Here is a 17610-nt window from a genome sequence, read left to right as displayed (position 1 = left end):
ACTGCACCCAACCATCTCTATTGGTTACGGTGGCCTGCTCCACCCTTGGAGCAGCCGGGGGAGCCATCTCTCTCCTTGTGCAAATCACCTGACCTCTTTGTGTCTTGGTTTCCCTTGTCAGGCGAAACTCATTAAACTTTTCCTAACTACCTGGAGGATGTCTGCAGAGATTTAATGAGGAGACACGTTTGAAAGCATTCTGAAAAGCAAAAAGCATGATCCAGATGCAGGCATTATAATCATTGTTACTCACAGCCTGTACCTGCAGTTTGTGGTCACCTCAAGGCCTGCGGCAGCACCTCTAATGCAGTCACAGAAATAACAACACATATAATAGGATACTTGGAACCAGTCAGTCACAGGGATGGGAGGGGCTTTGTGTATATCTTCAACACTTAATTACAACTTAATAAATGGGATCTAAGAGGTGTGGGTCTATCTCAGAGTGAATCCTGGGTTTTGGCTAATTCTTCCACTTCCCTCTCAATTAGGAAAAGACCCCCCCACCCCACCCCACACTATCTTGTCCTGCTTTACAATTCAGTCTCTTAGGACGCTGACTTTTACACAGATCTGTTCTACAAACATCTACCATCTCTGCTAAGAAACAAAAACGGAAAACACCCTCCCGGAAGCATCGGATTTGGGCCAGTTACTAACTCCTCATCTGTAAAATCTCTAGCCGCACCTAAATTATAATGACTGGAGTCCGCGTTATACCCAGTTTTACAACTTGTATCCCTCATTAGTGGCGCTCATCTGATCCAGAGGAGGTGGAGCCTATCATGCAACTGTGTCATTACTCGGAAAAAGATAAGGGCTGGGGGCCAGGATTGTTCAAAGCCCGGCTGGATGCAAGGGAAGGCCAGTGACCGCTGACCTGGGAGGAGAGGGAGAGTGCGCCTAGGTGCGCAGGCTTCCAGCCGTCAGGCAGTGGGGGAGTGGCAGGAGGCTGTGGAGCAAACCCCCTGCCAAGGCAACTTCATGTGCACAGGCACAGAGGCAGATTAGACATTAGACATTCTGCGACCAGGTTAAAGGGTTGGCGTGGCAGGAGCAAGGGTTGGTGAATGGATGGGAGGATGTTTCTACTGGGTGGGAAGGGAGAAGGGAGGCGCATTCTGAGGACCTGGGTTTGTTGGAGGTTCACGGTATACTTGGGGATTCACATTCCTTGTGATTCCCGGACTGTGGGTGGGAGAGGACGGGCAGGGTGCCCCCCCCCGCCCTTTCTTCCCGCGTGACGCTGGCTGATGGGTGTTGTGTTCTTGGATTTCGCGCCTCCGGGCGATGTGCCCTGCCTAGGCCCCCACCTCTGCTCTGTGAGGGCAAGACCTGCCGGTGTCCTAATCCCTTTTCCAAGTCTGGGCGCACAGATCCAACTTTCCCGGGGAGAGGCAGCTCTGCGCATTCCCTAGGATGAGAAGCGGGTGGGTAGGGTGGGAGGAAGACGGACAGGGGCCAGGGCTCCGGGCTGCTTTCCAGGTCAGCGTGGACAGGACCCCTCCTTAGCCCCCGCCCCGGGTCTGCGACAGAGAGCGGCGAGGCTATTCTTCGGTCCTGGTCTCAGGTGCCACTCAGGGTGTCCGCCGGGCTGTGGCTGCGCACCCGGGGCCTCCGCCGAGCGCGCGCGAAGAGGGGCGCGGCCTCTCCCGCAGGGCCACCCGGCTGGTCCTGGCGTGGGCGGGGGTACTCGCGGGTGTCCGGGCCCGCCCCGGCCCCGCCCCGCCCCGGAGCCGCCCGGGACTCGGGGAGGCGAGAAGGAGGCTCGGCCCTAGCAGCCCGTGGCGCCGCGCTACTCCACGCTCCGGGCCGGGTAAGTGGCGCGGGGACCAGGAGGCCAGGCCGGGGTCCGGGGCCGGGGCCGGGGCAGGGCGGGTCGGGTGCTCAGCCCCAGCTCAGCTCTGACACAGCCCCAGGATCAGGGGCGCCGAAAGTCTGGGGGACCTAGGAAGGCGCGCCTGGCGCGGGGGCGGGGGCCCCGGAGTGACAGCTGCAGGCGGGCGGGTATTTTTAGTTTAAATCCGACAGTTCCTTGTGGGCAGCGAAATTCCCGAGCCTTTCCTTTGAACCCCGGGAGCTTCGGCCCGCAAGAAAAAGCCCTAAAGCCCGGGGCAGCGCGTCACAGGCGGGCGGGGGGCCTCCCCGGGGCTTCCCTCTGCCTCCCCTAGGGGTGGGCTGGCCTGTCACCAAGGCTTGCGCGCGGCGGGGACCCGACCCACTCCTGGCCACCACGAGCACTCTCGGTAGTGCCTGGGAGAGCAGAGCAGGCGGCGGCGAGGAGGGGAAGTCCAGCCCCGAATGTTCAGTTTCGTTCAGACACCTTTTGGCTGTGCAAACTTGGCAAGCAGGTCAACCTCTCTGAGCCTTATTCCCATATCTCTAAAGCGGGGGGGGGGGGGGGGCGGGGGGGGCAGTGAGGCCAGAGATGGCTTGCAGGGCTTGAGGAAGCCTCGGATGGATGTTGACTTCTCTTGGGGTCTTGGGCTCTTGACCCCAAACAGCAGACTCATTGGTATGTCTCATTGGTCAACCCGGGAGCAGGGTCCTACACCGTCCCGCTGACCTCTCCTTCAAAACTGGAAGCCAGGGGGCTCTGGCCTGGGCCGGGTGATAATGAATATTTTTAGTTAACCACTTTGGCCTTGAAGCTCCAACCCTGGGCTGCTGCCCTTCAACTCTTTCCCAGGTTCCTGGTCACCCTTTCAAGTCTGAAGTGTTACCTTCATCCCCGCACTGGGTGGGGTGGCTTTCTACAGCCAAGGGCTGCTACTGGGTTAGCCTGATGTGTCTTGGAGACATGCCCCATCCCACATGAATGAGGGCATGAGGAGAATGGACTGTCCTCCCAGAAAGGAGAGGGTGTCACAAAATCACTGCGGTTCTGAGCTTGGCAGGACAGCCTCCTTCATCCACCAAGAGGAGCAGAAACAGGCCCAGAGATGGGGAGTGATTTGCCCGGAGCCACACTGCGTGGCTTGCTTAAAGGGCCCTGACTTGCCGCCTGCACTACCAGGGCAGCCAACAGCCCACAGAAGTCAGGATCTCAGAGGTGGGAGGGGCATATCGGTGCCAACGAGCTGTTTTGCTCAGTTTCCTGTCACTGTGCCCCAGTGGGACGCTCCAGCACATGTGGGTCTGCACATTCCTCAGGCCGGACAGCACTCGGCAGGCTGACAGCCACAGCTGTGCCAAGGCTGCTGGCCCCGGGCGTTGTTTTCAGCCAGAGAGGCCCCTCTAGGGGTGGCTGAGCGGGAAGTGGGCTGGCATGGCTTATTTCTGGAACTCACGTCTTGTCGCGGGTCCTGAGGAGAAGGCCTGAGGATGGGCTGGTGGGACAGAGGGAAGTGGAGATAATCCAGGCTCAGGTTTCTGCCTCCAGGTGCAGTCTGGCATCTGGCTCCCTGAAGGTACTTCAGGGTGAGTTGGAGTTCTTTCTGTCTCCATGGGAACAACCCTCCTGCCTGGGTGCTTTGCATGCTCTCCAGCAGCTGTGGACCTGGCCATGCCTGGGCAGCCCCTTTGCCTAGTGATGCAGAAACATGAGGCGGGCTGCTGGGGGCCCTGGCTTGGCGGCCCCAGGAGGCAAGACTGGGCAGGCCCAGCTCAATGTCCAAAGCACCTGGGAACCTTTGGGAGCCCACTGGGCAGTGGGGCCTCCCGCATCGTCCAGCTGTTAGGAATGGGGGCAGTCAAGTTGGATTACCTGAGTCCAGTCCTACCTTAGCCCGTTCCTGGCTGTGTAGCATTGGGAAAGTTGCTTCACCTTTTAGAACGTCAGCGTCCTTCCCCGGGAACAGGGGCTCATCATAGCACTGCAGGTGTTGCCTCAAAGGGCGTCGTGAGCACTAAATGAGCTTTGCCCTGATCAGCATCTCAGATGATGTCAGACATAGCACACGTGAGCAGGTGTCACAGTTTGAGGTGAAAGGGCATCGTTGGGATACCTGGGTTCTCCTCTGCTCTCCCCTTCCTCTCCCTGCCTTGATTTCCCCTTGTCTGTCAATGGTGGGTGGTCCTGGCTCACCCACCTCACAGTCCTTCCAGCACAGAAAGCTGGCCCTTGGCCCCAGGGAGGGCAGAAGATTCTAGAGAAGCCTACAGAGGGACTCGGATGTGTCTGTGGAGTCTTCCAAAGCACTTCCTGCCTCTCATCTCCTAGGATCTGGTAGTAGGCAAGGCTGCTTTGCTGGTCCGTTTACAGATGAGGAGGCTGATATCCAGTGGCTGGATGTGGTAGAGCCAGTATTAGAACTCAGGGCTTTTGACCTGATGCTCTTCCTGACACCACATGGCCTATGTTAGAAGATCCAATGAAAATGTTGTACGTTCATCCCTGGGAAAACAGTACTGACCAGACAGGATGCTTGTCTTCATTCATGAAGCCATCAGTACTTACTGGAAAAAAAAAAAAAAAAAAAAAAAAAAAAAAAGGATTCTGAACTTTAAAAAAAAATAACATCTAAAGCACCCCAACTGGACCACAAAGATAGAAACCCAGGAGCAGCAGTGCTTCCTGACCCTCCCATCCTGAAAGGAATCTTTGCTTTAGGACTTAGGGATAATGTTCTGGGGCTGAGCAACTAGGAAGTGGGTGCGAGACAAGCTGATGCCTTAATTCTCTCCTCTTTAAATACTACCCTTTCGGGGTTGCTGCGAGGATAAATGAGGTAACTGGGGATGATGCTTAGCAGAGCACCCGGCATGGTGGGGGCACACCGTAAATAGGACTGATGGTTTGTTTTGTTGTTATTGTTTTAGGTGGAATTTTTTTGCTCTTGTGGCCCAGGCTGGAGTGCAGTGGTGCGATCTCAGCTCACTGCAGCTGCCGCCTCCGGGTTCAAGCGATTCTCCTGCCTCAGCCTCCCAAGTAGTTGGGATTACAGGTGCCTGCCACCATGCCTGGCTAATTTTTTGTATTTTTTTAGTAGAGACAGGGTTTTGCCATGTTGGGCAGGCTGGTCTAGAACTCCTGAAGGACTGATGGTTTTTATTATTACTAATCCTCATCTATCATTATAACACCAGTGTGCAGCCTGGATCTCGCGCCTGGGTTTCTAGGCTGCAGATACGACATAGGGAATCCTAGCATCGCCAGGGAGAACTGCTAAGGCAATTATAAAAGCTCAAAACACAAGCTCATTAAACAATGAGTTGTTTAGTGACACATAGCTGAGAAGTCAAATGATGACAAAAAGCAAGAAGGTGATTACCTTAAATAAAAGTCAAGCATTACCACACACGCTGAGGAAAGGCCAGAGGATTAGGACAGTCATGGGGGGCAGTTACAAAGGAAATCACTTTGTATTTATTTGCTAATTACGTGTATGTTTTATACATGCCTTTATACACAGATTCTGTTTCACAACCTTAAGCTGCTTTAAAAAAGAAAAAGGCAAGGGAATGAAAATGCTAAATCAAGGTGTTCATCTTTAGGGGAAAGTGGGTAATTGATCAGGGAGGTGCTGTTTTACTCTCAGTGGGATCTATTATGTTCTGTTTCTTCAGTCCAGTGGGAGGCTTGTGGCCATTTTTTATTTTTTGTTTTTATTAATTAATTCATGTTTTTTTGAGACAGAGTCTCACTCTGTTGCCCAGGCTGGAGTGCAGTGGCACGATCTTGGCTCACAGCAACCTCAACCTCCCAGGTTCAAGCGATTGTCCTGCCTCAGCCTCCTGAGTCGCTGGGGTTACAGGCATGTGCCACTGTGCCTGGCTAAGGGTGTTATTTTAAAATATGTTTATGCTTCACCATGTACAAATAGGAGGCACATATATTCCATTATATATATAATCTTACATAATACAAATGAAATTAAAAGATCACATGGAGCATTTTCAGATGCTTTCTTAGAAAATCTGCCTCTTTCCTCAGATTCAAATGTTAATCTGGCTGGATTTAAAAAATAAAGCAACAAATCCTGTTGTATGACACATGATTTCTCTTTAATGTAGGAGACATAATCTCCCTCTTTCCAAATCATACAAGAAGCAAGATAACAATAACACTCTATGATCTCAGATTATCAACAGGATTTTTAAATGTCCTAGCCTAATGATTTATGCTGCTGAATCATAAAATCCTGAAATATTTGAGCTGGAAGGAACCTCAGGTCACCTGGAACAATCTGCTGGTTTTACAACAAAGGGAAGTGTCCTGGTCAAGGCCAATGTTGGGCACACATGTAGGGAAGACAGTTCTTTCCAGGCTGTCACCCCTGTACGACTCTCACGAGGACACCACTCGACAGACAGACCAGTGTGAGTCCTGGGTCACAAGCCTCCTCCTTAGGGTAGTCAGGGAGAGAGACGGGAAGTATACATGAGCTTAAACTGATAGGATCATTTTATTTTTAAAAAGTCAGAAGAGAGTTACAATTTACAATGGTACCACACACTTCTAGAACTTATATGAACAGAAACATTCTCAAAGAAAATACACAAGCAGTGCTTAGAATCTTTTTTCCTATGGGAAGTCCTCTTCGGAAAGAGCTCCTCATACTCATCCTATTTTTTTAACTGACTTTTGAACTTTTATCTTACTTTTTTTTAAAATTATACTTTAAATTCTGGAGTACATGTGCAGAATGTGCAGATTTGTTACATAGGTATACATGTGGTTTGCTGCATCCATCACGCTGTCATCTATATCAGGTATTTCTCCTAATGCACTCCCTCCGCTAGCCCCCCACCCCTTGACAAGCCCTGGTGTGTGATGTTCCCCTCCCTGTGTCCATGTGTCCTCATTGTTCAACTCCTGCTTGTGAGTGAGAACATGTGTGGTTTTCTGTTCTTATTCATCCTATTTTTTTGCAGGGCATACTTGATCCCTGAAGCAATTGAGTGCTGCAGGTATGGTTATTTCCATTTTTCAGTTGGGGAAACAGGTTCAGAGAGGTTCAGTGCCTTGACCCAAATCACACAGCAGGTGAAGATGGAGGAGGACTTTCATCCAGAGGGGGAGTGGAAAAGATGAGCCACTTTCGTTTTCAGTGCGCTGTGCTGTGAGCACATTCTTCACTCCTTAGAGGCTGAAATTCCACGGCCCAACCCAGCCTGGGGGGCCATGGGGAAGTGCCCTGGTAGAGGACAGTTGGGTGGTGGCTTTCCAGCTGTCAGATCGCAGAGATGATCTGGAGGCTAACGCTCTACCTCTCCTCGCTGCTCTTCCGCAAGGAAGCCCACTGTCTGCAGCATGGGCATTGGTGCGTGGGGAGCTGGGGGAAGCCATTCCATTTTGGTCCTGCACGTCTTGATTCTTGGCCCCCTTCTTCTCTCATCAAAGGGATTCTTCCTGCTTTCCCTCTGCAGAAGTGTCTGTCACAGCCAACAGGGCTCCAAGAGACAGGTGTTCCAGGACTGCTTGGCTTCAGATGGTGGCTTTCCTAACGCATGGCTGTTGTGTCCCAGCATGAGTGCTCCCCTGGGCAGTAGAGACCTGGGCCCAGGTCCTTGCCCTGCTGGCTACCCAATGCTCTCAGGTGTTTCCCATCTAACGGGGTTAGTGGTAGTTCCCCACGGAGCAGGGCTTAGTGAGGACCTAATGAGAAAAAACTTTACGTGGGTAAGGCAACTTTCGGAGACTAGGAAACAAACCCTAACGTACATGCCCAGAGAAATTGTGTGTGGGCGCTGGAGAAGTATTTAGGAGTGACAGCTGCAGTCCAGCCAGCCTGAGCCTTAGAGATGATCTATGCTTATAATTTTACATGTGGAGAAACCAAGTCTGTGCAGCAGAAATGGCTGGCTCAAGTCCTGGAGGTGCTTCAGGGTCAAGATGCTGTCTCCTAACTCCCCGGCCAGTGCTCTTACCTGACAACCACCATCCCTCAAAGTGTGTTTCATTGATATTCATGGTATAACACAACTCAGGATGGTGGCTTGATGAAATGAAATGGCAGGCTTTCAGTGTTCGGCCCATGTGGTCATCACCAAGGCATGGGCAGAACAGGGTGGCCACCAGGGCTGGTTGGACTCTAATTTAAGCCACAAGTTTTATTTGAGATCTGAAAAGGGCTGAGCCCCTCCCAAGTGACGTTTGCTGAAATAATGCAGTCCGCTGACTCACTGGGGTAGCCTCATTCCTTAAGGACGGGAGGAGCCTGTATTTGACCTTCACCTGGGTTAGTCTGTTTCCTGCTCTTTAAAGAGGGAGGTTGAGATTAGGAGATTTCTAAGGTACCTTGAAGTTCAGATATTTTCTCATTCAAGGACCACAGCCTCAAACTAGGTGTTTAGGGACCTGGGTCTGGCCACTGCAGTTCACTCATAAGCCCAGCAGGGTCCAGATCACTGACAGGTGACTCCCTGCTTATCCGCCTTGTTCTGAGGATTAGGTCCCACATTCTTAGCTGGCCCAGGTTGTTGCAATGTGTGCCACCTCCATGGACCATAAAGCCCTTAGCTCATCCTGACCTTTCTCACCTGACACCTGTACTCAAGCCATTCCCCTGCCCAGCTCTCCTCCCGACCCCTTCCCACCAACACCTGGCTAGACATCACCTCCTCCTGGAAGCCCTCCTCAGCCACCTCCTAATCAACAGTTTCAAGAGTGATTCCCCACTAGCCTGTGACCTCCTTGAGGGCTGGACACAGGGTTATTCATCCTCACATTTCTGCTCCCAACCCAGAGAGAGGGTGCTATTATTATGATTACCATTATTAAATTAAAAGGCTTTAAAGTAGGATCTTACAAACATTAGGTGTGCTCAGAGCTCTCTTGAATGAAGTATGAAGGGCAGATCCTAATATTTCCAGGACACAGGAAAAAAGTGAGCTCTGAATGCTATATAAAAAATAAAAATAAAATAAAATAAATAAAAAAAGAAAAAATAATAAAAAATAAAATAAATAAATAATAAAAAAAATTAAAAAAAAAAAGTGAGCTCTGGAGCCATGACCTGAGGCTGGGGAGAGAAGGTACAATATGCGTCATCTCCCTTTGTGGCCCCCTTCAGGGGGCTGTCCTCTTGGAGAACCCTCCATTCTCCTGGGTTCTCTGGGGGTTGACCCTGGAACCTTGCGGATATCTCTCTCTTGGCGTCCCTGGGACTCACTCGCATCTGATGTTCTCTCCCCTGCACATGCCAAGTTTTCCTTCTTCTAGCGTGGCTTCTTGCTCTGTCCCTTCCTAAAAACTGCCCCCCGCTGGCTGCACCCTCTCTGCATCGGAACCTCAGCTCACAGCCACAGCCTCAGAGGGACCTTCCTGCCCACAAAGTGGCACCCATCCCATCCTGCCCACATGCTCTGTCCTGTCACCTGAAATTATTTGTGTTAATTATTTGCAGCTGAGCTAATTGTCTGTCTTCTGTACTAGAGAAGATAAGGCCAGGAATTGTTTTCTGTCCAGAACCCAGCCATCAAAGCTGCTCAATGCTGTATATACTTCTTTTGCTTTTGAGCAAACACGGAAATTTAGCAAAATTATGTAAACTTGATCCTGAAGTTTTAGAATGGCAAATAAATGTACAATTGTTTACATAACAGAAAAGGCTAAGCAGAAAGTAAATTTCAATATGTCAGTATAGAGGCTCTACTTTATGTAGACTTAAATTAATGTGAGATATATACCTTCATATTCAGAAATCTGGATGTTTCCTTCATACATTAAACTATTAATAAGCAAAAAAAAAAAAATGAATGAATGAATGAACGAATGAATGAGTGAGTGGGCTGATGGAGTACATTGGGTGCCATCTATGATTCTGGCATGGTTCATCCTTACAGCTCCTGTCTGTCTAGTGCTTACTGAATGTCTAAAGTGCTCTCTGCCTTTTCTCTCTTCATCCTCCCAACAGCCCAATGAAGGATGCTCTGATGTTATTTTCATTTGGCTGAGAGGTTAAGTAACCCACCTTCAGCTACCTCAGCTAGCAGCAGAGTTGGAAACTGAATCCAGGTGACCTGATCCCACAGTTCTGGCAGGTGACTGCCAGGCTGCACTGGCCCTTCCGTGCCGAGAGTGCTGTGGGTAGGAGTGGTGAGTCACTCAGCCTCCTAACCAGGCATCTGGCTCTTTCTCCACAGCCCCCAGTGGCTCTCACACTGCCAGGCCATTCCTCAAAGGAAATCCTTTCTGTGGGACCAGTTTCACATGAGCTAAGAATGCCAAAGGTTTTCCAGAGCCGGGGCCCACCCCAGAGCACCCCACCCTGTCTTCTCTGAACACACCCTTTTCTCCTAGGGAACCCCGGCCGCCACTTGTTCACTAGCTGTTAAGAACTTGGTGACCACAAGCCAGTGGCTGCAGGGTTGGGTGTGAGCCAGTTGGGATTGCCAGGTTTATCTCTGTCATTTAGCCAGCACCAGGCAGCGAGCAGGCCTGCCTTCCATGATCTGCCTATTTATCTGTTTGCTGATTTCAAACTCAAGTTTGCTCAGGCGTAATTTAAAAAAATTGATTATTTTAAAAATTCCATCTTGTGGCATCTCTTGTTCTACTTCCCTCTGGGTAAAACCACCCAAATGTCCAGGGAGGGAGATTGAGGCCAGGCTCTTCCGGCCACAGTCTTCACTTGCTAATGTGCTGCTTGGAGGAGGTGAGAGGACGGTCCTGGAAGTTCCTGTCTGGGTCTCCTGCAGGAAGCTGCAGGGTTTAGCTGGAGCCCACTTTGGTTTGGGAGCCAAAGAAGCATGTGTTTGCGGCTGGGAACTGGGCCCTTCCGCTTTGTAACCCGTGCCTTGGGCAATGGCGTTTCTTCAATGTACTGACATTGGCTGAGGTGGACACGAACTAGGAAGACCACAGAGACATGGCCCTGCCCTGTGGGAGGTGTCCAGTGGGTGAGGTGTGTGCTTTAAGCAGCCCCATCTTAGGGGGTGTGACTCTATGAGAGGGAAGCTCAAGGGGCTGGGAGGGGCACCAGGAAGGACCCTTTAATTTGCCCAAAGGCGCAATCTTTCTGGGCCTCAACATTTTCCCCTGTAAAGTGGGTGTGCAGGGGCACGCTCCTTGCCTTGCTGGGTATGTGAGCATCAGTTGTGAACTGCAGCCCACCCCGCTGAGGTCAGGGCCCATCACTATTGTTAGTTTAGCCAGCAGAGCAAGGTATCACTGGCACCATCTGTGCAAAGGAAGTTCCAATTTTGACTTTGATGGAGTTTTTTTTCTGCTCCCAGGCCTCAGGTAGAATCCCCCTGATTTGAGCTGGGACCCTGATTTTGTCACCTGTGACAAGTCACATAACTTCCATGGACCTGGGTATCACACCTGTAAGATGAGGCTGGCTGTACCTTCCCTGCAGAATCACTGTGAGTCGGAGATGAGAAGACAGATGTGGGATTCCCAGCAAGCAGAAGGTGCTGGGTCACGCCAGTTCCTGTGGATTCCCTTCCCCACCTCTCCAAGCGCTCCCTCTTTTCCTTGGGTGCTCCCTAGTCGGGGAGGTGACTTTGCCATTATGCAGATCACTTGGAAGGGAACTCAGCACTTCCGCCTGCCTCAGCCCCCAGCATGTGCAGTGAGTTGAAGAGGGCACAGCTGCAGGCTGGCCAGCCCTTGGCTCAGGTGTTGCTGGCTGATGCCCGTGCCCTAGCAGATCTAGGAAGGCATGATAGGCCGGAGTTGACCCAGCCAAGCCTACATCCATGTGGACAATGTCCCCCTTTAGAGGTATACAGGGTGCAGACCACTTACCTTAACCATTCGTTGCCTGCCTGGGGCACCAGCCATCTTCAATTGGCCAATGTAACTTTTTTCTTTTATGAAATTAACTGTGTATAAAAAAGTCATGACTGTAGCAGGCTCTGCTGTCTCATTCCCAGCCCTGAGCCTCTAGGTCCCCTGAATACGGTGGAGGGGCTTAGACCAGGTCAGATCTCATCTTGGTGTATTTGGACTAGGGGCTACTGGTAATTGCCAGAATGAATTTGGTGGCACAAGCCCAGGGCACTGAAAGCCAGCCACTCACTCTTCATCTCTCTCTCTCTTTTTTCCTTTTCTTTTAATCGTTCTGATTAGATGACCTTTTCATGGCCACCTGGGCTCTACCCTGGACCAATTAGTTAGAGAGTCTCTGGATGTGGGGCTGCTTATCTGCTGCTTTTTAAAGCTTCCCAGGTGATCCTGATGCACAGGGATGTTGGAGAACCCCTGGATGTTGTCCAGGAGAACATCTCAGTGAGGGCTAATCTCTGTTCAACAGCTCTCTAACAATGAGCAGGCCCCACGTGTAAACTAGCAACATTATCCAGATAGAGTTAAACCTTGTTTATGTTCATTATTTTATGACACATGGCAATTGATCCTGACTGTGTTTTTTTTTTTTTTATTTTTTTTTGAGACAGAATCTTGCTCTGTCCAGGCTGGAGTGCAGTGGTGCAATCTTGGCTCACTGCAACCCCCACCTCCCAGGTTCAAGCAATTCTCCTGCCTCAGCCTCCTAAGTAGCTGGGATTACAGGCATGCAGCACCACGCCCAGCTAATTTTTGTATTTTTAGTAGAGACAGGGTTTCACCATGTTAGTCGGGCTGGTCTTGAACTCCTGACCTCATGATCCACCTGCCTTGGCCTCCCAAAGTGCTGGGGTTACAGGCATGAGCTGCCGTGCTCTGCATAAACATTTATTTCTTAATCCAGATATAAGAAAAAAAGAAAAAAGATAAAAAGAAAAAGGCTTCTTTTAAAATAAACAAGTTTAAATGGGTCAAATTAAAGAAAATTAATTAGAAAAAAGTGGATATGTCTGCATCTCGGATATAGTCAAAATCATGACTGTAGCGCACAAATGGCCACACTGTGAAGACATGGAACTAGATGACCTCTAGGGCCCAACATTCTGACAGATCTGAGGGCTGTCCAACGAGATCACTAACCCAGGACTGTTGGCACCAGCCACCTGGACTGGCAGAGAGTGGGACTGGCAGACTTGAGAGCGGCCGTGTGCATAGCAGGGCTTCCCAGTGTAGCTTCACTCAGAGCTCCCCAGGGACAGTGCAGCTAGATTATCTCCATTTCAATGCATTTGCCCTCTTGCTCCACCTTCCCCAGACCATAGGAGCAGCCTTCGAAGCAATCTGTCCAGCAATCAGGGCCATTTTCCTGGGGTCAGCGCTGCCACGTAAACTCAGTGAATGCAACAGTACAGGACCTCAGTGCCCACAAGAACCTGGCTCCTTTGCTGGTGCTTGGGCTAATCAAGCATTGGAATGAAGCAAGGTGCCCAGAGTCCCAGGGCAGGACCCAGAACTGCTGCCTTCCAGGCTGGGACTCTGTAGATCGGATAGGGCCCCTGCCCCCAGGTCTTAAGCTCCCCAGAAGGGAAACAAACAGAACGTGATGTGAACAGGCCCTGCCCAGCCCTGGCCAGCTTTTTCCGCATGTGTCCAGTGGCCCCTACCTGTTATCACTGGAGAGTTGTCCAGTGAGCCTTTCTTTTGTGAGTGATTGTGTGAGGCTCCGATTGTCTTTTTATTTATTTATTTTTTAAATAGAGATGAAGTCTCTCTATGTCGTTGAGGCTGATCTCGAATTCCTGGGCTCAAGGGATCCTCCGTCCTTGGCCCCTCAAAGTGCTGGAATTACAGCCATGAGCCACCATGCTGGCTTCCTATTAACTTTTAGCTGATGTAGTGATTCACACTGTGGGCCCCTGCGAGGGTGGGACCCAGTCTAGCAATGATTCAGATACTGCTTGGAGGACGTGGCGAGATGGTTTCAGCAGAACAACCGTGACGGTGTGGGGGACCTCAGCTTATTGGCAAAGGCCCCCTAAATGACTATAAGTGAGACAAATGCCAGGACGAAAGCTCTGATGAAGACACGATTCTTAGCGTTTGGAAACCTTTGCTTGTCAGCAAAGCTGGCTATCCGGATTGTGTCACAGTTTGCTGAAAGGACTAGCGTAGAATTTTCTAGGATTCCGGACCCAGAAGAATGCTGTGCTGATAGGCAGAGGGTGGGGTGAGGTAGTTCCCTTGGGCTGATAAATAGCACTGGCCTTGAAGCTTCCAGAACAAACTCTTTTGGTAAAAGACCAGAAAGGAAATATGTAAGTATATTTTGGCTCTTCGTCATGTCGAGAAAGCAGCCACAGACACTATATAAATGAAGGGGTGTTGTTCGTGTTCCAATAAAATTTTATGGACACTGGAATTTGAGTTTCACAGAATTTTCATATGACATGAAACACTATTATTCTTTTGATGTTTTTCTAACCGTTTAAAAATGTTAAAAAACATTCTTGGCTCAGGAGCTGTACAGAATCAGGCAGTGAGCAGTGGTTTGCAACCTCCTGTCTGGAAGCCTTCTCTGCAGTAGGGGGTGGGCTTGCAAATCTGAACTAGTCACTCTTCTAATAATTTCAGCTCTCAAAAATGTAGTTCTGACTGGGTGCAGTGGCTCACACTTGTAAACCCAGCACTTTGGGAGGCTGAGGCAGGAGGATTGCTTGAGCCCAGGAATCTGAGAGCAGTGTGAGCAACATGGTGAGACCCATCTCTACAAAAAATATAAGAAAATTACCCTAGCATGGTGGCCCATGCCTGTAGTCTCAGCTACTTGATAGGTGGGAGGCAGGAGGATCACTTGAGCCTGGAAGGTCAAGGCTGTAGTGAACTGTGATCACACCACTGCACTCCAGCCTGGGCAACAAAGAGAGACCTGTCTCAAAACAAAACAAAACAAAAGTAGTTCTGAAACAAGTTGCAATCTTGTGTCTACTGTTTAAAAGAGAACCTACTTAGTGTTAATTTGTTTGCTCATTCAGCAAACACTAATGGTCTAGTGGTTAAGAGCAGAGGAAACTTGTCATATACTGGCTGTGGGACTTAGGGCAGGTGTCTTAGCCTCTCTGAGCCTCAGTTCTTTCATCTGTAAATAGGCAGGAATAGCAGGACCTACTGCATTAATGAAAGAATCCTGGTAAGACTTAGCCCAGTGCCTGGCAGATAGCATGCCCTTGATGAAGGTTCGCTATTACTCTCTCATGTCTGGGAAAGAGTCGGAGACTTGTGTACAAAGGTGGATGGCAATGCTTAACGCTGCATGGTAGGGGAGGCCCAGAGAAGTGAAGGAGCATTTCCGAGGTCACGAGCTAATAATAAATGGTAGAACTAGCAAACAGTGTGAGCTGCAGGACCCAGCCCTTTCCCTGCGTCGCCCTTGCAGGGGACTTGAGGGTAGATTAAATCCACTTTATCTAGAGGCTTGCTAATGAGATTAATTTAATCATTAGCACCTTTCCCATGAAAGCTGGGGCTCTTGTAACTCCTCATCCCTGTGCCTCAGATTCTTGGGGGGACCAGCATTGTTTGGGGGGCCTTAAAGCTGGGGGTCAGACCTCCAGGAGCTCAGAGTGACACCAGCCTGACCGTTTTCTGTGAATGTCTTTGGTGGAAACTCACTGCTCAACATGGAGCTCCATTTTAGAAGCCTAGAAACAAGCATCTGGGGAAGACTTTAAGTTTTTCTGAGTCCTGTGGTTTCTGAGTCTCTGCAGGGCTAGTGGAAAGGGCTCTAGAAGGTTCTGGAAGTCAAGATTCTGAGTAGCTGCTTTTGAATAATGGAATCCTCAGGGCCTTGCAAAATGAATGCCGAAGGTGAGTGCCTGATCGGTTTTACGTGCTGGTTTTCCTTCCGTAACATGGAGATGGCGGCATTGTGATTATTTGCTCATTGCCTCCATGTTTGCTTGTGGGGCACCCACAATGGGTCTCTTTCTGATTGTGCAAAGACAGGCGGGGGAGGAAGCCTGTCCTTGGATTGCGGAGGCCTCGGGAGATAAAGCTCAGACAAGGAAGACAGTGACTGGATCTGAGAGCCTGTGGCAGCTGTGATTAGGAGCCTCAAAGGCAGGACACACAGGCTGTAGTTGCCTGTCCCGTCCGTAACCCAGAGCACGTCTCCCTCCCTGTCCCGGAGGAAAGGCTGCTCGGGAACCTACCTGGTTCTGAGGACTCAGGCTCCGGGAACCCAGCCCCTATGAGTGGCTGGAACGTGGGGGTGAGGATGGGGTGTCAGCAGAGTGGGGGATAGTCTGGGGGTCTTGGAAGGTGATATGAAAGTGAAAGTAGGTGTGATCAACTGTTTTTGGTTTGCCCAAGACTAAGAGGTTTCCTGGGGTTTGGGACTTTCCAAGTTAAAACCTGGATGGTGTGCATCAAATCAGGATAAATTGGTCATCCTAGGTCAAAGTCATGCTGCTTTGTGCACTGGGCATTCGGGTCATTGGTGGAAGGAGTAAAGGGGGATCGTCTCTCCCCGGAGCCTTGGTGCACCCTCAGATTAGACTGCCCCTTCTCAGTGTTCCCAGAGCCCTTGTGCTGTTCTCCAAGGGTCTGTGTGCCCCTTAAGAGTCTGTGAAGGCAGAAAATCTCCTTGGACTTGGGGCCAACCCCTGCCTGCTCTGGGCCAGAGCGTTTCGTAAATGCTGTTGGATGAACGAATGAGGCTTGAGACTTTCCACCTTCGTTTCTTCCCCGCTGGGGACAGACTATCAGATGCTAATTCATGCTGTGCTGTTCAGCACATCTTGTTCCTTCCCCCCACGCCCTTCCCTCCTGCGGCCACCTCCTTCACTGTCCCTTCAGCTCAAGAATCTCCTCCTCTGTGACTGCTCCTACCCAGCCCTTCCTCTGAGTGAGTTTCTCCCACCCCTGCTGTGTCCCTCTGAACCGAACCTCACTCAGCTCCCTAATCCGGCCTGTTTGTGGATGCATCGTTCTCCCGCATGCGCTGCGAGCTCCTCGAGGGCAGGTCTCCAGTTTAGTGCTTCCTCTGCTGTACGTGGCGCCCGGACACCCCATGGAGGTGTGGAGAGAATGAATGAAGCCAAACACACGAAGCAAAGATCTGTTCCTTCCCTCACTCACTAGCTCCTTGGTGAGGCGCCAGCTCCTGGATGACAGGCACAGTCCTGGGCAGCGGGGTAGGAGTCCTGGACAAGATTGGTAAAGCCTTTGCGCTGATGGAACTCACATTCTAGAAGGATCTAGTCAACAAGGCAAGTAAATAAACATATCAGAAGGTTGCATGTGCTTTGAAGAGGACACAAAGGAGAAGGTGAGTCACCCGAGCCCCTGCCAACTGCTTGCAGGCCGGGGTGGAGTCGCCAGCTCCACGGAGGGGATATCCAGCACATGTGGTGCCCATTCTGTGGAGGCAGAAGGCTTGCATTGTCCCTGGGTCGTACTGCAGTCAACTTGGACACAGTGGCATTTGCCTTTCATGCAAAGCGTGTGGACCAACAATCCCGTTAGAGAAATTCATTAAAGCCAGTATTGTCTGAGAGGAGGGAAAATATATTTTAGAAAGTCAGGCGGGGTCTTGTGCCTGGTGTGGGAAGCTAGCATGTGTCCCTCCTGCTTCGCCGCTCCCCCCTCCCCCACTGGGAGCACAAAGAATGGGGCTCACGTGCTGACCGTCCACTTCTGCCAGTTGGGTGGGTGCCCTTGGGGCTGTAGCAGCAGCAGGAAGGGTCAGAGACTCTGCTCTGGGACTGCTGGGGACAACGCAGGGTGCTGCTAAGGAAAAGGCGTGAAAATGGCTGACTGCCGTCCTGCGGGCTGTCAGGGAGAGGATCAGCAGGGATCTTGAAGGTGGTTGCTCAGCTTCCAAGCACTGCATACAACAGTGGGGCATTGTTCTCTGGTTCTGATGGGGAGCTCAG

The 17610-nt window shown here is 50.7% G+C and overlaps 1 protein-coding gene across 10 annotated transcripts in view; it reads left to right on the top strand.

The window, feature by feature from the left end:
- Window positions 1-1745: 1745 nt before the first annotated feature.
- The window catches only part of SYNE3 (spectrin repeat containing nuclear envelope family member 3), a 103155-nt gene continuing 87290 nt past the window's right edge, over window positions 1746-17610 (top strand). For 4 of the 10 annotated variants that reach the window (XM_074393562.1, XM_074393567.1, XM_074393568.1 and 1 more), the window contains exon 1: window positions 2428-11253. In XM_074393562.1, coding sequence (XP_074249663.1) covers window positions 11220-11253 — 34 coding nt within the window. In that variant the 5' untranslated portion in view covers window positions 2428-11219. Of the gene's footprint in view, window positions 1817-2427; window positions 17004-17610 lie in introns of those variants that run through there. The other 6 variants (XM_074393561.1, XM_074393566.1, XM_074393560.1 and 3 more) reach the window with 6 other exon arrangements.

Source organism: Saimiri boliviensis, chromosome 2, assembly GCF_048565385.1.
Source record: "Saimiri boliviensis isolate mSaiBol1 chromosome 2, mSaiBol1.pri, whole genome shotgun sequence".
Taxonomy (NCBI): domain Eukaryota; kingdom Metazoa; phylum Chordata; class Mammalia; order Primates; family Cebidae; genus Saimiri; species Saimiri boliviensis.
The sequence above is the reverse complement of the archived record's forward strand: the minus strand, read 5'-3'. Positions and strand labels throughout refer to the sequence as shown.